This window comes from Ornithorhynchus anatinus, chromosome 1, assembly GCF_004115215.2.
Source record: "Ornithorhynchus anatinus isolate Pmale09 chromosome 1, mOrnAna1.pri.v4, whole genome shotgun sequence".
NCBI lineage: Eukaryota > Metazoa > Chordata > Mammalia > Monotremata > Ornithorhynchidae > Ornithorhynchus > Ornithorhynchus anatinus.
Genome location: NC_041728.1, coordinates 164364522 through 164390861, shown reverse-complemented (window position 1 = coordinate 164390861; position 26340 = coordinate 164364522). Strand labels below are relative to the sequence as shown.

The 26340-nt window shown below is 50.7% G+C and overlaps 1 protein-coding gene across 1 annotated transcript in view; it reads left to right on the top strand.

Annotated features, from left to right (window-relative positions):
- Positions 1-26340, top strand: part of UBXN7 (UBX domain protein 7) — an 86836-nt gene that overhangs the window by 20260 nt on the left and 40236 nt on the right. Inside the window, 4 exon segments of the mRNA XM_029061146.2 lie at positions 13909-14010; positions 14013-14055; positions 16030-16052; positions 16055-16096. Coding sequence (XP_028916979.1) covers positions 13909-14010; positions 14013-14055; positions 16030-16052; positions 16055-16096 — 210 coding nt within the window.

Below are 26340 nucleotides of genomic sequence, written 5' to 3'. Positions count from 1 at the left end.
GCGCTGCGGTAGAAGGTGATCAGGTCGTCCCACGTGGGGCTCACAGTCTTCATCCCCGTGTTCCAGATGAGGGAACCGAGGCGCCGAGAAGAGAAGCCCACAGTCACACGGCCGACGGGCGGCGGAGCCGGGAGTAGAACCCATGACCCCCGACTCCTAAGCCGGGGCTCTTCCCACGGAGCCGCGCTGCTGCGTCTTCCAGACCTCCCGACTTGCTCACTAAGCCGTGAGCCCGGCCCCCTTTCCGTCTTCCTCCTCCCCTCTGTCATTTATTTTAGGGTCTGCCTGTGCCCCCCCCGCCTCGGACAGGAACTCCTGACCGTCGGCGTTAAGCACTCAGTCGGCGCGCCCCCCTTCTCCCTTGCCTTACCTCGTCTCTTGCTGCGGCCCAGCCCGTACGCCGGGGCTCCGCTGCCGCCAGCTTGCTCACCGTGCGACCCTTTTCCACATCCTCCTTCTGGCCTGGAGCTTCCTCCCGCTCCGTATGCGCCAGACCATCGCTCTCCCCACCCTCGGAGCCTCATTAAGGTCACGTCTCCTCCCAGAGGCCTTCCCCGATGAAGCCCTCTCTTCCCCAGCTCCCGCCTCCTTCTGCGTTTTTTTTTTTTTATGGTATTTGTTAAGCGGTTACTCTGTGCCAAGCACTGTTCTGCATTATCCGTGCACTGGCACGGACCCTTTGGACTGTTCTGCAATTATCTACGCACAGACCCTTTGGACCCTCGGTATCTCTCCCCCACCCCCGGTCCCACGGCACTTCTATACCTGTGCGTTACGTACAGATTAATTTATATACTATATATCTGTAACTTATAATAACATCCGTCTCCCCCTCTAGACTGGAAGCCCCTTGTGGGCAGGGAGTGTCTCCCTGCAATGTGGAGTTTAACAGGAGTGGCTCCCAAGCACGTGGATTTTAACAAGAGTGGCTGACTGTAGTTTAGAACGATCTGCATTTCCTGTATTGCTGTATATTATATAAATTAGCTGCCGCCGGGTAATGAGGGTGACTAATAACGCCGTTGCTTCTCGTAGCTCTACACCCTAAGCTCGTCGGTGGACAGGGAATGGGTTTATTGTTGTATCGTCCTCTCACCGAGCGCTTAATACAGTGTTCCGCACACAGGACGCATGTATGAATGAATGAATAAGTAGTCCAGATTTATTTAATCGCCCTACTTACCGTTCAGTCCCACGGTACCAGTTTGCCGGTGGTGTTTTACTCCCCCCGGGATCCATTTGGACCCCCTGGTCTTTCCCAGGAACGTAGCAGCTGGTAAATGGAGCAGGCTCCCTCTGTTCGTCAGTCGTCTTCAAAGGCAAATGCTAAGAATTTGCTAAAGATTTGAAAATTAGTGTAGGAAGGACAGAAAAGCGCGGCAGAAATTTCAAAAGGGCATTGCGTCTTCTACCAATTCTGTACTATTTCTAGTGTCCTGGGAAGAGAACTGCCCAATGTCTTAGTTGTTACGCCTCTTTCCTTATCATTCATTCAGTTGTATTGATTGAGCGCTTATGACGTGCGAAGCACTGCACTGAGCACTTGGGAGAGTACAGTACCACAATAAACGCTCACATTCCCTTCTTTGTGTATGGGATGGGCCTTTATGGTAGAGGAGAGAGGCTGTTTGCAGCTTAGGAATTTTTTTAGTTTGGAGGTGCCAATTACATATATATATATATATGTAATTGGCAATTCACATATATATGTATACATATATACATTATATTATATAGCAATAAATTATAATGTAATATAATACATTATATAATACATTGTGAAATATATTATAATATAATATATTCTTATATATATAATGTTAATTTTTGTTCTTCAGTATTTGGAGGTTTGAAAGGACAGGGATTTTTGTTCATTTAGTTATATGGATGACCAGTGACTTCTAGGAAGTAGAGGATCTTAGGAGAGGCGAGTCTGGGTCCTGGCCACCTGGCAGTAACCACAGCCTCGGTTGGGAGCGGTCTGGCCGTTTCTGTCGCCCCAACGGGCCTAAGCCCTGCCCCGAACGTTCACATCCAGGCGCTGCAAGAAAGTCGATTCCCTCTCCACTCTTCATCTGGGGATTAAAACTGTGAGCCCTACGTGGGACAACCCGATGACCTTGTATCCCCCCCCCCCCAGCGCTTAGAACAGTGCTTTGCACATAGCGCTTAACAAATAGCATCATCATGAGCATCACGATCATCTCTCCTCACCTCCCTGGCCTCTCCTGTTCTGAGAAGCCCTCCGTTTCCTCCCCCGCGCTCCAGGCTCAGTCCGCTCCCCCGGACTCCCTCCGTCTTCACACCGTAGAATCTCATTTTCTCGTAACCTGCACGTAGTAAGCGCTTAATAAATACCAACATTATTATTAAGTGCTTAATACAGTGCTCAGCACACAGTAAATGCTCAATAAATGTGATTCATTGACTCCTCCTCCCTCCCCATTCCCCCTTCTCTCGCCCTCTGCTCTTCCCCCTTCCCCTCCCACAGCACCGTGCATAGGTATTATTTATTACTCTCTTTATTTTGTTAATGATATGTCTCTATCTGTGATTCTGTTTATCTTGATATCTACACCAGACTACTTGTTCTGTTCTGATTTGCTATCTCTCTCCCGATTTAGACTGGGAGCCCATCTGGGCAGGGATGGTCTCCATCTGTTGCCCGAATTGTCCATTCCAAGCGCTTAGTACAGTGCTCTGCACATAGTAAGCGCTCAATAAATGCTATCGGAATGAACGAATAACGCCTTGAGGTGAGCGTAGAGTTGCCAACCCCGAAGCCTCAGGGACGGACGGGACCGGAGTGACGGGACAAGCGACGCGGCGGCCGTCTTGGGTCCCCGCTGCTCCCGCCCCCGTCACCTCTCCCTACCCTTTGGTCCCCGTTCCCCTTCTTGCAGCTTTGACCAGGGAAGAAGGTTGGGCTACCGGGTCAGAGCGGGGAGGAGGCAATGTTCGCTCTTGCCGAACCCCCTGTGCTAAGTTAAAAAGTTACAGTGTCGCACTGTACTCTCCCAAGCACTTAGCACAGTGTTCCGCACACCGGCAGCGCTCAATAAATACACATGAATCGTGGCTCAGTGGAAAGAGCTCAGGTTTTGGGAGTCAGAGGTCATGAGTTCAAATCCCTGCTCTGCCACTGGTCAGCTGTTTTGACTGTGTGCAAGTCACTTAACTTCTCGGTGCTCAGTTACCTCATCTGTAAAATGGGGATGAAGACTGTGAGCCTCACGTGGGACAACCGATTACCCTATATCTACCCCAGCGCTTAGAACAGTGCATGGCACATAGTAAGCGCTTAACAAATACCCAACATTATTATTAAAATAATAATAATGTATTTAAGCGCTTACTATGTGCCAGGCACAGTCTGGGCACTGGGATAGACGCAGTCCCCGTCCCAGATGAGGGACTGAGGGCCAGGCAAGCGAAGTGACTTGCCCCAGGTCACCCAGCGGACAAGGAGGTGGAGCTGGGATTAGAACCCATGACCTTCTGGCCCCCGGGCTCTGTCCGCTAGGCCAAGCTGCACACCACACGCCCCCCGAAAAGGCATCCCGGAGCTCGGAAGTGTGGAAGGGACTGGGAGACGGGTGAGGGTGTGGGTGTGGTGGCTGAGTTGAGGGGACATGCATTCGTTCAGTAGTATTTATTGAGCGCTTACTATGTGCAGAGCACTGTACTGAGCGCTTGGAATGGACGGTGCGGCAACAGAGATGATCCCTGCCCAGTGATCGGCTCACAGTCTCAACCGGGGAGACGGACAGCAAAGCAAAAACAGTGCAGCACCAACAAGACAGTAATAATGATGGCGTTTGTTAAGCGTTTACTATGTGCAAAGCGCTGTTCTAAGCGCTGGGGGATATAAGGTGATCAGGTTGTCCCACATGGGGCTCACCGTCTTCATCCCCATTTTCCAGACGAGGGAACCGAGGCCCGGAGAAGTGAAGTGACTTGCCCAGAGTCACCCAGCTGACAAGCAGCGGATCCGGGATCAGAACCCATGACCTCTGACTCCCAAGCCCGGCCTCTTTCCACTGAGCCACGCTGCTTCTCTAAACAGATGTGATAAATAGAACCTTAGAGATAGGCATGTCATTAACAAAATAAATAGGGTCATCAATTCATTCATTCAATAGTATTTATTGAGCGCTTGGAATGGACATTTCGGCAACAGATAGAGACAATCCCTGCCCGTTTGACAGGCTTTACAGTCTAATCGACTGTAATCGATATCTGTAATATACAGATATGCGCCGAGGGGAGGGGAAGGGGGAAGAGCGGTGGGCGGGAGAGGGGGGATTGGGGAGGGGACGGGGAAGGGTGGGAACGGCGAGGCCGCTCGAGTCGAGGGATGAAGGGAGCGTACGTTGGGAGTGGAGGAGGATTTTAGAGCCCCTGTACGGCACCTTGTGCCGCGCGGCTGTCAGAGCAGGAACCTCCCCGAGGCGCAGAAGTCGGGGAGCAAACGTACTCCGTGTCAGAGCCGTCCACAGTTCATCCACGCTATCGGGACACCAAAGCTGGCCGTATCGTGGGGTAGGCTGGTAGCGGCTCTCAATTATATTAAAGAATAACACCCTATTTATTTTGTTAATGAGGTGTATATCTCCTTGATTCCACTTATTTCGATGATGTCTTTTGTTCTGTTTTGCTCTGCCGTCTGTCTCACCCCTTTGGTCTGTGAACCCGTCACTGGGCAGGGATGGTCTCTGTCCGTTGCCGAATTGTACATGCCCAGCGCTGAGTCCAGTGCTCTGCACATAGTAAGCGCTCAATAAATGCTACTGAATGCATAATAATTGTGGTTTTTGTTAAGCGCTTACTGCGTGTCAGGCACTCGGCCAAGCGCCGCGGTGGATCCGAGCAAATCGGGTTGGGCACGGTCCCTGTCCCACTTGGGGCTCGCAGTCTCAATCCCCGATTTGCAGGTGAGGTAACCGAGGCCCAGAGAAGTGAAGGTCACAGAGCGATCAGGTGGCGGAGCCGGGATTAGAACCCGTGACTCCCGGGCCCGTGCTGCATCCACTACGCCACAGTCCAACTAAACGGCTTGCTCTGGTAGTTCCGTTAAAAGTAGCCTGTTACCACGTGGGTGGGAGTAACACTGATGATGTTTAGCTTATTAAAGATGCGTCTCATATCTCTTTTTTTTGCCTTTCTTTCTTCTCCTTTGTAATAAATATAGACCTGAGCCATTGCGATGAAATAATAAACCTCATGCTTGGCTTTCGTTTTGGGGGGAACCCATATCTGTCTTGTGGCCTGTATTTATCCTGTCCTAGCATTAGACAGGTGGGGGCCCAAAGATGTCATCCTGTTGAAATGGAATAAATGCAATTTAAAAACTAAAGAACTCACCGTTTTCTTTTGGAATGGTGAGTAGAAAGTGTCTATCTGTTGTCGAATCGTCCATTCCAAGTGCTTAGTACGGTGCTCTGCACCTAGTAAGCGCTCAATAAATACTATTGAATGAATGAATGAATAGAAAGATTTGCAGTGCAGGATAGAGATGTTTTTCAGATATTATTGCAGGCGTGCCGTATGGATAGCATATAAATGTTTTATGCAAGGGTGATCCACATGTGGCATTAGAAATTACCGAAGTCTTGGAATTTGAAACTAAATCTCATCAGACCCATTTCAGGTTTTATTTCCAAGGGGGTAGTTGATTTTTTTCCATGAGAGTGCTAGTTGTGATTTATTTCTCCTTAATGCTGGCTTGTTTTCTAAGGAAATGTTTCTTCTTTCTGGAGGAAAGGTACGAGGACACTAAGTCCTGATTAATCAAATCAGCTGCATTTATTGAGCGCTTGCTGGGTGCAGACCACTGTACTAAGTGCTTAGGAGAGGACAGAATAACAGAGTCAGTTGACACATTCCTGTCCACAACACACTCCAGTCTGGAGGAGGAGACAGGCGTGAGCATAATAATAATAATGATGTTGGTATTTGTTAAGCGCTTACTATGTGCAGAGCACTGTTCTAAGCCCTGGGGTAGATTCAGAGTAATCAAGTTGTCCCACATGAGGCTCACCATCTTCCATCCCCATTTTACAGATGAGGGAACCGAGGCACAGAGAAGTGAAGCGACTTGGCCACAGTCACACAGCTGACAAGTGGCGGAGCTGGGATTCGAACTCATGACCTCTGACTCCCAAGCCCGGGTTCTTTTCCACTGAGCCACGCTGCTTCCAATTAAATAAATAAATAAATTAAATAAATATAAATTACGGATACGTACATAAGTGCTGTTGGGCTGAGGTGTGAATAAAGCAGCGTGGCTCAGTGGAAAGAGCCGGGCTTGGGAGTCAGAGGTCATGGGTTCTAATCCCGGCTCCGCCGCTTGTCAGCTGTGTGACTGTGGGCAAGTCGCTTCACTTCTCTGGGCCTCAGTTCCTCATCTGGAAAATGGGGATGAAGACCGTGAAACCCCCACGAGGGACACCCTGATCACCTTGTATCCCCCCACAGCGATTAGAACAGTGCTTGGCACATAGTAAGCGCTTAACAAACGCCAACATTATTATAAGGGGAGCAAATCAGGGTGACGCAAAAACCCGGGGGGGTGGAGAAGAAGAAATGAGAGCTTAGGGAAGGCCTCATGGAGGAGACGTGCCTTCAGTAAGGCTTTGAAGGTGGGGAGAGCCATCGTTTGTCGGATGTGAGGAGGGAGGGCGTCCCAGGCAGGACGTGGGCCAGGGGACGGCGGCGAAATAGACGAGACCGAGGTACGGCGAGTAGGTTGGCATTAGAGGAGTGAAGTGTGAGGGCTGGGTTTTAGTAGGAGAACGGTGAGGTGAGGTAGGAAGGGGCAAGGGCATCGACTGCTTAAAGTCAATGGAGAGGATGTTCTGTTGGATGAGGAGTGGGTGGGCAAACACCGGAGGTTCTTGAGGAGCGGGGAACGCTTCTGTAATAATAATAACGTTGGTATTTGTTTAAGCGCTTACTATGTGCAGAGCACCGTTTCTAAGCGCTGGGGTGGACACAGGGTCATCAGGTTGTCCCACGGGAGGCTCACTGTCTTAATCCCCATTTTACAGATGAGGTGACTGAGGCACAGAGAAGTGAAGTGACATGCCCACAGTCGCACAGCTGGCGAGTGGCCGATATGAGATTCTTCTGTAGGAAAACAAACGGGGCAGCAAGATAAAGTATGGACTGGAGTGGGGAGAAACTGGAGGCAGGGCGGTCAGGAAGGAGATGGAGACGGTAATCAAGGGGGGGATAGGGTAAGCGCTTGGATTAGGGAAAGAGGCCGGGCTTAGGAGTCAGAGGTCGTCGGTTCTAATCCCGACTCCGCCACCTGTCAGCTTTGTGACTTCGGGCAAGTCACTTCACTTCTCGGGCCCTCAGTGACCTCATCTGGAAAATGGGGATGAAGACTGTGAGCCTCACGTGGGGCAATCCGATTATCCCGTATCTACCCCAGCGCTTAGAACGGTGTTCGGCACATAGTAAGCGTTAACAGATACCCACATTTTTATTAACGGGGTTAAAAGTTTGGACGGAGAGGAAAGGGAGAAACTGTAGCGACGCCGGGAAGGTTGAACGTACGGGATGGAGGGGTAGAACATGTGGGTCGATTGGGCGAGATGAGTCGAGGAAGCGCCAAGGTAATGGTTTCCAGGACAGGAAGGATAATATTAATAATGGTGGTATTTTGTTAAGCGCTTACTATGTGCTAAACACCGGGGGGGGATACAAGGCGATCAAGGTTGCCCCACGTGGGGCTCACCGTTTTAATCCCCCTTTGACCGATGAGGCCCAGAGAAGTGAAGTGACTTGCCCAAAGTCACACAGCTGGCAAGCGGCGGGGCCGGGATTCGAACCCATGACCTCGGACTCCCCAGCCCGGGGCTCTTTCCACCCCGCTGTCTGCGGCTGGAGGTGTAGATTTGGGAATCACCCGCACAGAGGTGGTAGCTGAAGCCGTGGGAGCGAGTCAGTTCTCGGAGGGAGGGGTGGAGATGGAGACTGGAAGGGGACCCACAACCGAACCTTGAGGGTGAAAGGCGGAGGAGGAACCTCTGAAAGAGACCGAGAATAACGGAAAAAAAAGTCCTTCCTTCTACCCTTGATCAGACTGTAAATACCTCGAGGAAGGGATCGTGTCGATCAAGTTTTCCATTCCCAAGAGCGTACTACAGTGCTCAGGCGGTGCTCAGTAAGTAGTTTTGCATGGTTGATGGTCTGCCCCATTTCCTCTATGCTAAACTGGAAAATATTAAGGAGAATCATCGTCATTTTGGGGCGCAGGAGTCAGGGTGTAATTAGATCTGTATCTCTAACGATCATTATTGCCTAGCCGTAAGTATTGCTCGACTAACACTAAAATGTTGCTCCTTCTGAATTACAGAATCAAAGAGAGTTGTTTGCCAAGTTCATTATCTGCAATATGTTCTGTAAAATCATGTACTGTGAAATGAATCTGTAAAATAAACTTAACTGTAATGTAAATAATAATGCATATTTTCCTAGAATCCCCCGCCCCCCCCCAACCCGTAGGGGAACGGTCCCTTCTTTTCCGTGGCTTAAAATATCTTGCAAAAGTTAGTGCATCTGTTCTTAATCCTGTCGTCAGTTACTTTCCTCCCCGTCCCCCATCCCTCACCCCCAATGAGCTGGCCACCTATTTCATCAAAAAAATCAACACGATCAGGTCTGAGCTCCCCAAAGTCACCCCTCCGCCTCTCCCCGCCCCCCCACCGACCCTCTCCCCTACTTTCCCATCCTTCCCTGCAGTATCCTCAGAGGAGATCTCCTCCCTCCTCGCCAGTGCCACCCCCTCCACCTGCGCCTCGGACCCCATTCCCTCTCACCTTATTAAAACCGTCGCCCCTGCCCTCCTCCCTTCCTTAACTTCTGTTTTTAACCACTCAGTCTCCAAGGGCTCCTTCCCCTCTGCCTTCAAACACGCCCACGTCTCCCCCATCCTAAAAAAAACCCGCTCTCGACCCCACGTCCCCCTCCAGTTATCGCCCTGTCTCCCTACTACCCTACTTTCCAAAATCCTAGAACGAGTCGTCTACGATCGATGCTTAGAATTCCTTAACTCCCATTCTCTCCCGGACCCCCTCCGATCTGACTTCCGTCCCCTCCGCTCCACCGAGACCGCTCTCTCCGAGGTCACCCGTGACCTCCTTCTCGGCAAATCCGTTGGCTCCTACTCCATTCTGATCCTCCTCGACCTCTCTGCTGCCTTTGACACCGTCGACCATCCCCTCCTCCTCCACACCTTATCTCACCTCGGCTTCACGGACTCCGTCCTCTCCCGGTTCTCCTCTCACCTCTCTGGCCGGTCCTGCTCGGTCTCCTTCGCAGGCGCCTCTTCCCCTCCCCTCCTCGAACTGTTGGAGTTCCTCAAGGGTCAGTTCTCGGCCCTCTTCCGTTCTCCATCTACACTCACTCCCTCGGTGAACTCATCCGCTCTCACGGCTTCGACTACCATCTCTCCGCAGATGACACGCGGATCTACATCTCCGCCCCTGTCCTCTCCCCCTCCCTTCGGGCTCGCGTCTCCTCCCGCCTCCGGGACGTCTCCGCCTGGATGTCGGCCCGCCACCTATAACTCGACATGAGCGAGACCGAGCTCCTCATCTTCCCTCCCGAGCCCGGACCTCTCCCAGACTTCCCCGTCACCGTGGACGGCACGACCGTCCTTCCCGTCTCTCGGCCCGCGATCTCGGTGTCATCCTTGACTCGTCTCTCTCGTTCACCCCGCGCATCCTATCCGTCACCGAGACCCGCCGGTCTCACCTCTACGATATCGCCAAGATCCGCCCTCTCCTCTCCACCCACACGGCTACCTTACTGCTACGGGCTCTCGTTATATCCCGGCTAGACTACGGTGTCGGCCTTCTCTCCGATCTCCCTTCCTCCTCTCTCGCCCCGCTCCGGTCTATTCTTCACTCCGCTGCTCGGCTCATCTTCCCGCAGAAACGCTCTGGGCCTGTCACTCCCCTTCTGAAACACCTCCGGTGGTTGCCTATCGACCTCCGCTCCAAACAAAAACTCCTCACTCTGGGCTTCGAGGCTCTCCGTCCCCTCGCCCCTTCCTGCCTCTCCTCCCTTCTCTCTTTCTACCGTCCAGCCCGCACGCTCCGCTCCTCCGCCGCCCACCTCCTCGCCGTCCCCCGGTCTCGCCCGTCCCGCCGTCGACCCCCGGGCCGCGTCCCCCCGCGGTCCCGGAACGCCCTCCCTCCTCACCTCCGCCAAACGGATTCTCTTCCCCTCTTCGAAACCCTACTTAAAACTCACCTCCTCCGAGAGGCCTTCTCAGACTGAGCTCCCCTTCTCCCTCTACTCCCTCTACCACCCCCCTTCACCTCTCCGCAGCTAAACCCTCTTTTCCCCCCATCTCCCTCTGCTCCTCCCCCTCTCCCTTCCCCTCCCCTCGGCACCGTACTCGTCCGCTCAACTGTATATATTTCCGTCACCCTATTTATTTTGCTAATGAAATGTACATCGCCTCGATTCTATTTAGTCGCCGTTGTTTTTACGAGACGTTCTTCCCCTCGACTCTATTTATTGCCATCGTTCTCGTCCGTCCGTCTCCCCCGATCGGACCGTGAGCCCGTCAGACGGCGGGGACCGTCTCTATCTGTTGCCGACTTGTTCATTCCAAACGCTTAGTACAGTGCTCTGCACATAGTAAGCGCTCAATAAATACTATTGAATGAATGAATGAATTCATTCATATTATTATTATATTATTATTATTATGGCATTTGTTAAGCGCTTACTATGTGCCAAGCACTGTTCTAAGCACTAGGGTAGACACAGGGTCTTCATCTTGCCCCACGTGGGGCTCACAGTCTTAATCTCCATTTTACAGTTGAGGGAACTGAGGCCCAGAGAATAATAATAATAATATAATAATAATGATATTTGTTAAGCGCTTACTATGTGCCAAGCACTGTTCTGAGCTCTGGGGAGGATACAAGGTGATCAGGTTGTCCCTGGGCTCACGGTCTTAATCCCCATTTTAGAGATGAGGGAACTGAGGCCTAGAGAAGTGAAGTGACTGGGCCAAAGTCACGCAGCTAAGTGGCAGCCGGGATTAGAACTCACAGCCTCATGAAGTGACTTGCCCAAGATCACACAACCGACAAGTGGCGGAGCCGAGATTAGAACCCACATCCTCTGACTCCCAAGCCCGGGCTCTTTCCGCTAAGCCACGCCGCTTCTCAATTGAGAAGCGCTACTGAGCGCTTACTGTGTGCAGAGCACTGTGCTAATTGTTTGGGAAAGTACAATACAGCAATAAAGAGAGACCATCCCTGCCCGTAACGAGCTCACAATCTAGAATCTAGACCGCGTCCAACCCGATTTTCATGTATCCACCCCAGCGCTCAGTACAGTGCCCGGCACCTAGTAAGCGCTTAAAAAATACCACAGTTATTTTGAAGAAAAGTTTGGTGGGCCGCTCTGGGCAGGGAAAATTGGCCCGCTGGAGTGTGTTAGAGGAGAAGCAGCATAGCTCGGTGGAAGGAGCCCGGGTTTGGGAGTCTGTGCCGAGCACTGTTCTAAGCGCTGGGGTAGACATAGGGGAATCAGGTTGTCCCACGTGGGGCTCACAGTCTTCATCCCATTTTACAGATGAGGGAACTGAGGCCCAGAGAAGTTAAGTGACTCGCCCACAGTCCCACAGCCGACGAGTGGCAGAGCTGGGATTCGAACTCATGAGCCCTGACTCCAAAGCCCGTGCTCTTTCCACTGAGCCACGCAGAATTCTAGCAGTGTGTAGTTGGTGCCCACCAGCTGTCAGTCCTGCCCTCAGTGCTGGAGGCAGATACAAGATTATCAGAATGGACGGCGTCCCTGCCCCTCACTGAGAGCAGGGATTTTATTCCCTTTTACAGATGAGGAAACTGAGAGCCCGAGAAATGGAGTGACTAGGCCGAGGTCACCCAGGAGGCAAGGGGCGGAGCTGGAGCTAACAATAAGAAGGGTGGTCTTTGTTAAGCGCTTACTATGTGCAGAGCACTCTTCTGAGCGCTGGGGTAGATACAGGGTCATCAGGTTGTCCCTCGTGAGGCTCCCAGTCTTAATCCCCATTTTCCAGATGAGGGAACTGAGGCACAGAGAAGTGAAGTGACTTGCCCTCAGTCCCACAGCTAAGTGTCAGAGCCGGGATTCGAACCTATGACCTCAGCCTCCCAAGCCCGTGCTCTTTCCGCTGAGCCAAGCTGCTTCCCATCCGGGTCTCCGGACTCCCGAGTCCAGTGGTCTTTCCACTGGGTCGCTGGGCTGCCATTTTAGGCCTTCCTCACCCCAGTAGAGCCACTGTGAGCCAGTCCCCTCCTCTTGTCTCTCCCAGCCCATTCCCACTTTTATCCCGTTTTCCGCATTCCGTGTCGCCCTGTTCTCTCCCTCCCTTGGGCTCCGGGTCCTGGTTTCTCCCCCTGCACCTTTCTCTCGTGCCAGTCTGTGTCCCTTGTTCCCTTGGAGGTGACCCTGCCCAGCAGCCATTTGCTCCTGGCCACCCTGTTGCTTTTAAGCAGAATTGCCCGGGGAGAGCAAAGGACAGTTTGAGTCCTGTTCCCTTAGATACGAGCCCCGACGGGGACTGGGATCGGGTCCGACCTGCTTCCGTCGTATCTACCCCAGCGCTTAGTACGGTGCTTGGCACGTAGCGAGCCCTTCACAAATGCCAGTGTTGTTATTTGTTATTAATACCCTAGCAATACGTGAATCCGGTGAAAGAAAGCTTTTGATCCGTTCTGGACCTGCCTACCGTCAGTGATCTTTATTGAGCACTTCCGGTGTGCAGAGCACTGTGCTAAAACAATCCGCAGTATTTCAGTCATATTTATTGAGCGCTTAGTGTGTGCAGAGCACTGTACTAAGCGCTTGGAATGTACAATTCGGCAACAGATAAAGACCATCCCTGCCCAACAACGGGCTCACAGTCTAAAAGCGGGAGACAGACAACAAAACAAGTAGTCGGGCATCAGTACCATCAAGAGAAATAGAATCGTAGATATATGCACCATTAATAAAATAGAGTAATAAATAATATAGACAAATATGCACAAGTGCAGTGGGGGAAGGGGGAAGAGCAGAGGGAGGGAGGTGGAGCGCTTGGGTGCAGAGCGTTGTCCTAAGCGTTTGGAAGAGTACAATACAACAGAGTTGGTGGTCGCATTCCCTGCCCACAACTGAGCGCACGTCTCGAGTTTCTGGACGTGTGCGCATTCGAGGTGCCCGGCATCTTTGTGGCTTATTTGAATCTGCTCCAGTGGGTAAGCCGTGATGAGAAATAGTCTTCTATTTTCACTTAAGAAGAAATGGTGAAATAGAATTAGGTGTTTAAACCCCGGTCTTATTCCTGAACTTATTTAGTGTCCTGTAGTAAAACAGCTCGGCTTATTGGGGGATTCACTTCAGATGATTGTGAATCAGTAAAAATTTGCAATTGATTGTGAGGCAGGTACCTATAAAATAACACGAGTTAATTTCAGCTCTTAGCCAAAACAGCCCCCGACCGACGAGCACGCACCTTCAGATTCTAGCTCAACCAGGAAGGTTCCAAAAGAGAAAAAACCAGATGCAAAAACCCAGAAACAAAGACTGGCAGAGTTGACGTCTGTCAGCATTGGGGCATTATCAGTCAGCCTGCACTTTTAGAGAGCGAGAAGGACTTCAGAAAACTAATAAAAAAAAAAAAGATCACAGTAGGATCCAGTTACAGTAGGTTCCTATCACTGTCGGCTCCCGCCGCCCACGGGTGGTTTATAAATGACTCCAGAAAAGCCAATTAAAATGTCACGCTCCATTGTTTGGTTTACTTTTGACTTTTCTTTTAATCGCTTCAGCGCTTAGTAAAGAATTGTAATTATCCGTCTTCCAGTTCCGAGCTCTTGGACTTACTTGTTCTTTGCCTCTCTGGTGTTCTAGGTGCCAATGAGAGCGTAGGGAAGCACATGCTCGAAGCGTGCAACAATAATCTGGAGATGGCCGTCACTATGTTTCTAGATGGTGGAGGGATAGCCGAGGAGCCAGCACCAGCTCAGCAGGGGTGTCGACCGTCCGACCGCTCACCGAGTACGTCCTTTCTCTTTCCCGCCGTTCCGCGTTGGTTCCGTTGGGAGCGGGGTGGCGATTTCCCCGAAAGGTCTCTCGGGCCGCCCCTCGCCGCCGCTCAGACGTACGAGAGGAGAGGGACGGAGCGTCGAAGCCGTGCGCGGTGTCTTCGATGGCCTAGTGTCCCCTGGGCACGTTTCCCTTGTCGGTTTCCTAGGGATTAAATTTAAGCCTGTCCCTCGTCTCTTAGATCCAAACCCTGCCCTTCTAGCAGATGTAGTTCGGCTGTGAGTGGGGAAGGAGCCAGAATTCAGGTCACCGTTGGTGGGATGGAGGGGGAGGTCCAGATCGTGGCCAAGGCCAGGACCAGAAAGAGAGAGTGGGAAGACGGGGACGGAGAGTCCAGCTTTTTCATTCATTCAGTAGTATTGAGTGCTTACTGTGTGCAGAGCACTGTACTGAGCGCTTGGGAGAGTACAGCATAGCAATAAACGCGGCGGGGCGGGGAGGCGTAAACTCAAATTTCGTGGCAACCCCAGCCAAGCTCCTGGGCACGCGATAGGAGAGCCAGCTTCCCGTTCAGAATGCCGAGACCAAGAACGTGCTCAGGCTGAGGAGGTGGGACTTCCAGCCTGGCTCAGTGGAAAGAGCCCGGGCTTGGGAGTCAAGGTCGTGGGTTCTAATTCCGCCTCTGCCACTCGTCAGCTCTGTGACCTTGGGCCAATCACTTCTCGGTGCTCAGTTACCTCACCTGTAAATGGGGGTGAAGGCCGTGAGCCCCACGTGGGACAACCTGTTTTACCTTGTATCTCACCCCAGTGCTTAGAACAGTGCTTGGCACATAGGAAGCGCTTTAACACATGCCAACATAATTATTATTATTATTAAATCGGGATGATCCTCACCATGTCTAGAGTTGAGAGGAACAAATACGAAGCTTAGAAAAATAGAAATTAGATATATGAATGAGAAGACGACAATTCCCTTTGCCCAAAGGTCCTGTGGCCTGCGAAAACAAGGCTCCCACAAGCGTCATTGGCACAGACTTTTTTTTTCTGTTGCGCTAAGAGAGTCCCAGCTCCACAGGTGTGTAGAGTCCAGCAGATTATAATCGCAGCGTCGCCAAGTTGTCGTTCAGCTGGCCGTCGAGCGGCCAAAGGGGGGACTCTGAGGTGTGACGATGGCTAATCGAAAGCTCTTCCACTAGGGCCGGGGGCCCGAGACTGGTGTTGGCGGTGACCTCTTCCCTCAGTTCGGGAAAGAGGGTCTGAAATACCGTACAGCCAGGGCCAGGAGGAGCGACTTCTCAGACCTTCCCCAGGAGACACTTCTGGCCACCCCTAAACGAGAGACGCTTCGATCTTTTTAATGGCCCCAGAGTGGAAAAGTAAAGGCCGCTGAGAAGTGAGGTTATCATCATTATGGTATTTGTTAGAGTGCTTTACTGTATGTCACGCACTTTTCTAAGCGCTGGGGTAGATACAGGTTCATCCAGTTGGACCCAGTCCCGCGTGGGGCTTCACAGCTGGAGGGGGAAGAGATAGGGGACCCCCGTTCCACATTTGAGGAAACTGAGGCCCCGAAGAAGTCAGGCGACTTGCCTCGGGTCCCACGGCAAGCCTTCGGCAGAGCTGGGATGAGAACGAGGTCCCCGGACTCCCGGGCCCGTGCTCTTCCCCTGGGCCACCCTGCAGAGTGTCCCTAGCTTTCGGTCCTTAAATCCATCCTTAGATGGATTCCCAGGCAGGTGGCGAGACGAAAATTCGTTCTCAGCGTTTGGGGTGCGCTTTAGAGACGGTTCTGCCGCAGCGGCTTCCCCACACGGCCTTGAAAAAGCTAAAGCCGACGCTTAGTTCGCTCCGTAAAAGTCGGTAGGGCCCGGCCCTCCTCTGGCCTCGGTCTAAACGTGCGATCTGTAGTAGTTAGGAAGAACAGGCGACAGAAAATGACCCGTCTCCTGACGTTTTCCCTCTGTCTCCGTCCCCTCTTTTCTAGGGATGAAGTACGAGCTCCCATTCCCCAAAACAGGAAATACTGGTGGAACCCGAGCCACTGTTTGGGGGTGAGTTTTTTCTTTCTCATTCTTTAATGCTCATTTCTCTGCAGGGCCGTGCCCGGAGTTCTGCCAGAGGTGTCGGAAGAACCGAATGAAGTCGCCGTTGTCTTCCCTTAAGCGGATTTGTCCGGTTTCTATTTTGGCAGAGTGGGAAGCGGGGGCTGCTGTCTCCTCTGGCCTCATTCGCTGTTGCCTTTTCTGCGAAGGATGTGTAGGGGTAAATATCTCTGGTCACAACTGGTCACAGCTGAGGACCAGAGTCCTTCTGTGCCATGGGGGTAATACAAGGTTACCGTCGCAGTTACAGCTGGCTTCTGGCTTCTGTCGCGCCCCAGATGTGAGAAATAAAATAGGAAAAACGGGTTTATGGGGAACCCTCTAACTTCAATCAGTCGTGGGAATAATAATAATAATTGGGGTATTTGTTAAATCGGAGGACCTGGGTTCTAGTCCCGGCTCCGCCGCTTTGTCGGCTCTTTGTCCCGGCGAGTCGCTTCACTTCTGTGCCTCATTTACCTCATTTGGAAAATAGGAATTGAAGCGTGAGCGATTTGCTTGTTTCCATCCCAGCGCCTTCGTACAGTGCCAGCACATAGTAAAGCACTTAACAGATACCATTTTCATCATTCATGAGAGCTCAGTCGGGGAAGGCCTCAGTCAGTTGTATGTACTGAGCGCTCACTGTGTGCAGAGCACCCGTACTAAGAGCTTGGAGAGTACAAACAATTGGTAAAACACGCTCCCCGCCCACAACGAGCTTATGGTCTCGAGGGGGAGACAGGAATTTATATAAATAAATTGCGGATATGGAGGTGAATGCCGTGGGGCCGAGGGAGGGGGTGAATAAAGGGAGCAAATCAGGGTGAGGCAGAAGGGAGTGGGAGAAGAGGAAAGGAGGGCTTAGTCAGGGAAGGCTCTTGAGCGTTAATGAATGGTTCTGGGGTGGTGCTGTGAAGGAACGAGCTCAAAGTGGGAAAGAAATCAGTCAATCAGTGGTAGTAATTGAGTGTTTCCTGTGCTAAGCGCTTGGGAGAGTACAGTCCAATGGAGTTGGTAGATGTGATCCCTGCCCACAAAGGAGTTCACATTCTATACGGGAGACAAGACGTTACAATAATTACAGATAAGGGAAGGGGCAGAGTGGAAGAATAGGCTTGTAAGTGATTTGAGGATGAGGTGAATATGTGTTCAGGTGACGCAGAAGGGAGGGAAATGAAAGCGCAGGCCGGGAAGGCCTCTCGGAGGACATGCGATTTGAAGAGGGCTCCGAGGGTGGGGAGGGTGACGTTTTCTGGGATACGAAGGGGAAGGGACTTCCAGGCCAGTGGGAGTCTCGGGCAAGGGGTCGGTGGCCAGACAGATGAGATCGAGGTACTGGGAATAGGCCGGCGGTAGAGGAGCGAAGCGCGCCGGCCGAGTCGTAGCGGGCGATCAGGGAGTTAAAGTAGGAGCGGCGAGAGCTGATGGAGCGCCTTAAAAGCGACGGTAAAGAATTTGGGTTCGATGCAGATTTGGATGGACAACTCCTGGAGGTTCTCGACGGAACTCTCAGCGTGGCTCCAGAGAAGCAGCGTGGCTCCGTGGAAAGAGCACGGGCTTTGGAGTCAGAGTTCATGGGTTCAAATCCCGGCTCGGACACTTGTCAGCTGTGTGACTTTGGGCAAGTCACTTAACTTCTCTGTGCCTCAGTTACCTCATCTGTAAAATGGGGATGAAGACTGTAAGCCCCATGTGGGACAACCTGATTCCCCTGTGTCTACCCCAGCGCTTAGAACAGTGCTTGGCACATAGTAAGCGCTTAACAAATACCAACATTATTATTAACATTATTATTAACTCTGGACCGGAGTCGGGAGAGAAAGGAGGCGGGGGCGTCAGCGAGGAGGCCGATGCAGTAGTCGAGCGAGGCAGTGTAAGTGCTTTGATTAGAGTAGTCGCGGTTGGGCTGGAGAAGGAAGGGTGGGTTAGCAGGATATGCTGTAGATCGGGAGGTGGACTGCTAGGAAGAAATTAGCCACCAGAAATGCAGTAAGGTCGGGTGGAAGAAACATAGGTATGGGCCTGCCACCGAGTGAAACAGATGCTATTTCGAAAGGTTTTATGTGCATTTATCCTAATTTTATTGCAGTTAAGAGCTGACTAGTTGCTTTGCATGTAAATTTATTCTGGATATGCTTTGTCATAGAGAAGCAGCGTGACCTAATGGAAAGAGCACGGGCCTGGGAGTCAGAGGACCTGGGTTCTATTTCCGGCACTGCTGTTTGCTCTGTGACTTTGGGCAAGTCATTCATGCATTCAGTAGTATTTATTGAGCGCTTACTATCAGCTGAGCACTGTGCTAAGCGCTTGGAATGTACAGATCGGTAACAGATAGAGACAATCCCTGCCCTTTGACGGGCGCACAGTCTAATCGGGGGAGACAGACAAGAACAATGGCAATAAATAGAATCAAGGGGAAGAACATCTCATTAAAACAATAGCAAATAAATAGAATCAGGGTGATGTACATCTCATTAACAAAATAACTCAACAGTGCTTGGTGCATAGAAAGCCCTTAATAATTACCAACATTATTATTCTCCGGGCCTCAGTTCCCTCATCCGTAAAATGGGGATTAAGACTTTGAGCCCCATGTGGGACTTGGACTGTGTCCAACCTGATTATCTTGTATCTTCTCCGGCACTTAATACGGTGTCTGCCACATAGTAAGCGTGCTTAATCAATCAGCAGTAGTATTTATTGAGTGCTTACTATGTGCAGAACACTGTACAAAGCACTTGGAAGAGTACAATACAAAAGGATTAGCAGACAGGTTCCCTGCCTGTTCTGAATTTACAATCTAGAGCAGCTTAAAAAATGCCATTAAAAAATAGCCTCATCTTCACTCTTCAGAGAAAATAGCTTGGCTTCGGGAGAAGATGGGTTGAGTGGGGAAGCAGCAAGGCCTGGTTGAAAGAACACGGGAGTCAGAGGACCACGGTCCTAATCCTGGCTCCGCCACTTACCTGCTGCGAGAGTTATTTCTCCGGGCCTCAGTTCTCTCATCTGCAGAATGGGGATTCAATACCTGCTCTCACCCCTCCTTAGACCGGGGGCCCAGTGTGGGCCCCGATTATCCTGAACCTCCCCCAATGCTTAGCACGGCACCTGACATCCATAAGCGCTTAACAAATACCACAGTTATTATTAGGGTATTCATTTTACGACCAACATTTTTCTCTACTCTCCCTGAGTTATTCTTTTTAGGATCAGACAGTGAAAAGCAAGCAGGAAAAGACTTAATTTTTCACTTGCGAAATGAACTCGGATTGAGAGGAATCCATTCTAATTTCCCAGGTTAACGCAAGTTAGTATATTCGATGAGTTGCCATGTCGCCAATCAGCCAGATAACGTGCATGTATTTTGCAGTATGATGTCTGGGAGATTTAGTCATTTTTACAAGCACGATCAATGTTTTGGGGTAGATGGAAGTATGCAGCACTGAATGTCCTTATCTGAGTGAGGTGTTTTTTTTTAAATGTCCACCTCTTCCTTTAGACTCTAAGCTCCCTGTGGGCAGGGAGTGTGTCTACCTCCTTTTTATATTGTATTTTCCCGAGTCTTTAGTTCAGTGACCTGCACACAGTAAGCGCTCAATAAATACAATTGATTGAGTCGGTAATGGACACCTATGGACAGGTTTGGTTTCTCTCTGTTTCTCTCTGTGTTGGGTATTCATTCGTTAGATTGTATTTATGGAGCGCTTACTGGGTGCAGAGCACTGTACTAAGCGCTTGGGAAAGTACAATACAACAATAAACGGTGACATTCTCCACCAACAGTGAGCTTACCGTCTAGGGGAGGAAGACAGACAGACATTACAAATTAATAAAATTACAGATGTGTACATAAGTGCTGTGGGGCTGGTTCATTCATTCATTCAGTGGTATTTATTGAGCGCTTACTATGTGCAGAGCACTGTACTAAGTGCTTGGAATGTACAATTCGGCAACAGATAGAGACAATCCCTGCCCAGTGACGGGCTCGCAGTCTACTTTGTATTACACAGACCAACAGGTGAACTGTAGCGGAGTGCTCTTTTTAGCCATTTCTATCATTTGCAAATATTGGAAAGGAGCAGTATTACCAAAGAAGTTTTTGCCATGAAAATACTGCTTTATGTGAATCATAACAGTAATGACGTGTAATTACGTATCATGGATTTCTTTGAAAAAACATGAAAAATCTATACTTTAAAAGCAGCAGCCCCGCCGCCAAGTAAAGGCAAAAGACTTGCCCAGAAAACCCACCTTCCTCTTCGGTTTGGTTTGAGCAAACAGGAAGGAGGTGGGGAATTTGACCGTTACCAGTCAGGAAAGCAATGCTGTCGTTACTATGTTGTTATTTATGTATTTTTTTTTTTAGGGGCCCGACTTGGGACAGAGAAGGGACTTTGAAGCAACATGTTTTTGTAAAAATGATTCTACCCCTTTCCCAGAAAAATGGAGCTGCTGATGTGAATGCAGTGAATTTTTGACAACCTGTGTACCTGCATTAATGAGTGCTGGGGAACTGCTTAGTACGGTGCTCTGCACATAGTAAGCGCTCAATAAACACTGTCTAATGCATTGAAAAGTGTTTGGTACAGTGCTCGGCATCTAGGAAGCACTCAACGAGAGCTCAAATGATCACTAGATAGAACTTGTTTCGACTTTCAAATAATAGAGATGCTAAAGATCCCAAGGGAAAGACTAGAGCCTGGATATTGGTGTTAAGAATCACTCGACTTAATAGTATGTACTGAATGTCTACTGGGTACGGAGCCATGTATTAAGGGCTCAGAAGAGTGCAACGACTGTACACGAACACTAGGAGTTGGATGGTGGTGGTGTCTACGGCGATGGGAAAGTCGGAGGGAGGACAGGGTTTAGGCGGGAAGATGATGATGATAATAATGTTGGCATTTGTTAAGCGCTTACTGTGTGCAGAGCACTGTTCTAAGCGCTGGGGGGGTACAAGGTAATGAGGTTGTCCCACGTGAGGCTCACGGTCTTCATCCCCATTTTACAGATGAGATGTTCTCTTTGGGACGTGTTTAGCTTGAGGTGTCGGCGGAACTTCCAGGTAGAGATTTCATGAGGGCCGGAGGAAATTTCGAGCCTGCAGAGGAGGAGAGACGTCAAGGGTGGAGACGTAGATTCTGGAGTCATCGGCATAGAGGGGGTTGTTGAAGCCACAGGTGCGAACGAGTTCTCCAAGGGAGTGGATGGAGATGGAGAACAGAAAGGGACCCAGAGCTGAACCTTGGGGCGAGTGGAAGGCAGAGGTGCGGCCCGCGAAAGGGAAGGAGAGTGAGCAGCTAGAGAGCTGGGAGGAGAACCAGGAGAGGATGGCGCCGGTGAGACCGAGGTTGGAGATGGTTTCCAGGAGAAGGGGGGTGGTCCACAGCGCTGACGACGCTGACCTCAGAGAGGGCAGTTTCTTGGGAACAGAGTGGGCAGAAGCCCAAATTGGGGGTCAAGGAGAGGAAGTGGAGGCTGTGAGCTTAAGCAACTCATTTGAGGACTTTGGAAAAGAATGGTAGAAGGGAGATGGGGTCAAGGGAGGGGGGTTTTTAAGATGGGGGGTACGTGGCGTGTTTGAAAAGGGTGGGGAAAGAGCCACTGGACAGTGAACAGTTGAAGATGGCGGGTCACGGAGGGAACAGAGTAGGGGGCAAGTGTTTTTAACAAGGGTTTAAAGAAGAAGTTAAGCCCAGTGGAAAGAGTATGGGCCTGGGAGTCAGAGCACCTGGGTTTGAATCCCAGCTGTGCCCCTTGTCTGCTGTATGACTTTGGGCAAGGAACTGAACTTCTCCGTGCCTCAGTTGCCTCAACTGTCAAATAGGGATTAAACCATCTTCCCTCTGACTTAAACTATGAGCCCTTTGTGGCTCAGGAGCTGTGTCCAACTTGATTAGCTTGTATATTAATGATAATAATACTTGTGGCATTTGTTAAGCGTTTAACGTTGTGCCAAGCACTGTTCTAAGCGCCGGGGTGGGGCTGACAGTCTTAACCCCCATTTTACAGATGAGGGGACTGAGGCCCGGAGAAGTGAAGGTCACACAGCAGACAAGTGGCGGAGCCGGGATTAGAACTCACGTCCTCTGACTCCGAAGCCCCGGGTTCTTTCCACTAAAAGACGCCGCTTCCTCTGTCTTCTCTGTCTGCTTTTGTAGCTACCCCAGTGCTTAGACCAGTGCTTGGCTCGTAGGAAGTGCAGGAACAAACACCCTAAGAAATGATGGAAGAGGTGAAAGGATGGTGTCGGAGGCGCAGGCGGAGGGATTAGATTTTAGAGGAGGTGGGAGATCGCTTGAGATACCGCTGGGAAGGATGGGCGACTTTATAAGGGGGTGGGAGGAGGGTGAGACAAATTAAAAAGTATAAATACAAGCGAGGGCGTGACCAGCGTAGACACCTGGCCTCAAGCCTTGGAGACCGAAACCTCAATGGAGGAACCCAACGGGACCAATCGGAGGGAGTGGAAGAAGGTTTAAATCGGGGGGAAAAGTCGGAGCGGGAAGGGGTTGTGGGTTATAAGCCCCCGGAGGGCAGGGACCGTGTCCTTTGTTTTTATTGTGCTCTCTGACAGCGTACTATAGTGCTCTGCATACACTGAGCACTCTGTAAATGTTATTGAATGAAGGAAGGAAGGAAAATGAAGGAAGGAAGGAATATGAATGAATGGGAGCAAGGTGGGGTGAAGAGGGGGGTGATATAATGGATATAATGAAACCTCCAGCCAACTCTGTCATATTGTACTCTCCCACCTGCTTAGTACAGTGCTTGGCACGGAGTAAGCGCTCAAGAAATAACCTCGATCGAACCCCCCAAGTATCTTGGGTGGATAATAATAATAATTACGGTATGTGCTGAGCGCTCTTACTATGCGCACTAAGCGCTGGGGTGGATGCAAGCAAATCGGGTGGGACACAGTCCCTGTCCTACATAGGGCTCCCAGTCTTAATCCCCATTTTAGAGATGAAGTACCTGAGGCACAGAGAAGTGAAGTGACTTGTCCAAGGGCACACAGCAGACCAGCGGCGGAGCGGGAATTAGAACCCATGACCTTCTGACTCTCAGGCCCGGGCTCTTGCCATTAGGCCATGTTGCAGGATTCATGAACCACGAAATCGCTTCTGCTTTCTTTTACTGTGCAAGAAGGGCAGACCCCTGGGGTAGGACGAGCCTTTTCCCTTCCCCGAAAGGGCAGCTCTGAGGAGCCAACGGGTAAATACCTCCTCGCCATTCCCAGCCGACTCCTAAAAAATGCTGCTCTGGCCCTCGTTTTCATGTTTTCCGGTCTCGAGTCCTCAGGAAATTATTTTAAAAAGATTGCTCGCCAAAACAAATTGCTAATAACTTTTAAAACAAATCAATAAAATCTTCAGATCTCAGTAATCTCGTTATTTCTGGCTTTTACTGAGGGGTTATTATCTTTTAGAAAAGAAATACAGAATAACGAAATGATCTCATGAAATTAAGTCAGCCGTTGGTCCGTTGGGCCTCGTCCGTTAGAGTAAAATCCAGGCTGGTAGTTTTCCTCCTTCTGGTGTATTCTTCCCTCTCCGTCGAGTTCGCCTCCTTAACCGTTCCTTGCTCTCAACTCCCCTGCCTCCAACCTGTCGTTCAGGGCATTTCCCCGCGCCTGGATTCCCGTCTCTCCTGCCTTACCTTGACCAAATCACATCGCTCCCCACTTTCAAAGTCCTAAAAAGTTACCTCTTCAAGAAGGAACCCGTTGATGAGTCTTCTCGTTCACGCCGAGCGGCTGACAAGATGACCTGGATTCATTAGCTTGGATCTACCCCGGCGCTTAGAACAGTGCTTAGCTCATAGGAAGTGCAGTAACAAATACCATAAGAAACGATAAAAGGAGAAGTGTCAGAGACGCAGGCGGAGGGGGTAGATTTTAGAGGAGGCGGGAGATCTCTTGAGGGGCTGCTGGGATGGATGGGCCAGTTTATAAGGGGGTGGGAGCAGGGTTCCTGGTCATCTTGTCAGTCACCCAGCACTCATCTGGTCGTCTCAAATCAGCGGCCGCTCTTTCTGGGGGTCGGACGAATTCCAACTGGGTCTCCGGCAGCCGCCTCTCCCACCCTGGCCGGGGGGCAAGTGGGCTCCCTGGCTCGGGGAGAGGGTGGTGGCCACGGCCAGGGTGGCGACTGGGTCTTGGGGGATGGGGGAGGACCAGCCAGACGCTCCCGTGGACGTGCAACCCGGGGTTTCGGGCCGGAGCGGAAGGTCGGGGGGCGGGGCGGAGGCAGCTGGCAATCGGGCAGAGCCGGGGGGCCGCCGACCCCCAAATCTGCCCGTTCTGGGCCTGTGTCTTATGCCAGATGTCAGTCCAGTTCCAGCTCCCAGTACGGTGGGCCTACACTTCGACCGTAATGTCGTTCTCACTGACATAACACTGCTGTTATGTTTTTCTCTCCCAAGTGCTCAGTACAGTGCTCTGCACCCACTGAGTGCTCAATCATACCCTTGACTGACTGTGAATAACAAATATGAAGATAAGAGTTTAATGCCAGGCACTGGGGGGAGATAGGAGATAATCAGGTCAGATGATCCCTGTCTGACTTGGGCTCGTAGTCTAAATCGGGGAGGGAGAGTAGGTTTGGAATTCACATTTTACAAAGCAGGAAACAGACCCAGGGAAGTTGTGATATGTCCAAGGTCACCCAGCAGGCAAGTGGCAGAGCCAGGATTAATAATAATAATAATACAGCGTGGCTCAGTGGAAAGAGCATGGGCTTTGGAATCAGAGGTCATGAGTTCGAATCCCAGCTGTGCCACTTGTCAGCTGTGTGATTGTGGGCGAGTCACTTCACTTCTCTGTGCCTCAGTCCCCTCATCTGTAAAATGGGGGTGAAGACTGTGAGCCCCACGTGGGACAACCTGATTCCCCTGTGTCTACCCCAGCGCTTAGAACAGTGCTCTGCACATAGCGCTTAACAAATACCAACATTATTAAAATGATTAAATGGTATTTGTTAGGCGCTTACTGTGTGCCAAGCACTAAGTGCAGGAGTAGACAGAAGGAAATCAGGTTGTCCCACGTGGGGCTCACAGACATAATCCCCCCTTCTACAGATGAGGTAACCGAGGCACAGAGAGGTTAAGAACCTGGGCTGAGGAGTCAGAGATCATGGGTTCAAATCCCGTCTCTGCCACTCGTCGGCTGGGTGACTTTGGGCCAGTCACTTGACTTCTCTGGGCCTCAGTTCCCTCATCTGTAAAATGGGGATTCAGACCGTGAGCCCTACGTCGGACAACCTGATCACCTTGTATCCGCCCCAGCGCTTAGAACAGTGCTTTGCACATAGTAAGACCTTAACAAATACCAACTTTATTATTATTAACTGACCCGTCCAAAGTCATACAGCTGATAAGTGGTGGATCCGGGATTAGAACCCACGACCTCTGACTCCCAAGTCCGTGCTCTTTCCACTGAGCCACGCTGATTAGACTCCAGCTCCTCTGATTCCCAGCCCTGTGCCCTTTTCTTTAGGCTACGTGGCTTTATTAATTCATTCACTCGGCTTCTAAATCAGTTAATAATAATGTTGGTATTTGTTCAGCGCTTACTATGTGCAGAGCACTGTTCTAAGCGCTGGGGTAGACACAGGGGAATCAGGTTGTCCCACGTGGGGCTCACAGTCTTCATCCCCATTTTACAGTTGAGGTAACTGAGCCACAGAGAAGTGAAGTGACTTGCCCACAGCCACACAGCTGACGAGTGGCCGAGCCGGGATTCGAACCCATGACCTCTGACTCCCAAGCCCGGGCTCTTTCCACTGAGCCAGTTAGCTACTTAGATTGTAGACTGCAGACTACTAACGCTGCTCGTTGTTCACAGCGCTCGGTAAATACCACCGTTCGAGTGAAAAGTAAAAAAGTAAACTATTGCAGAAAAGAAAGGTAATTCAAGGGTGTGTTGTGTTTTTGGGTCATTTCATCTGCACGTACCCCAGCGCTTAATACAATGCTAGGCACACGGTAGGCGATCAATCAGTGGTATGTATTGAGCGCTTACTGGATGCAGAGCACTATACTAGCCCTCTTCATTCAGTCGTATTTATTTATTGAGCGCTTAGTGTGTGCAGAGCACCGTACTAAGCGCTTGGAAAGTACAGTTCGGCAATAAAGAGAGACAATCCCTGCCCACACCGGGCTTGCAGTCTAGAAGCGGGGAGATGGAGGTGAAAACAAGTAATCAGGCATCA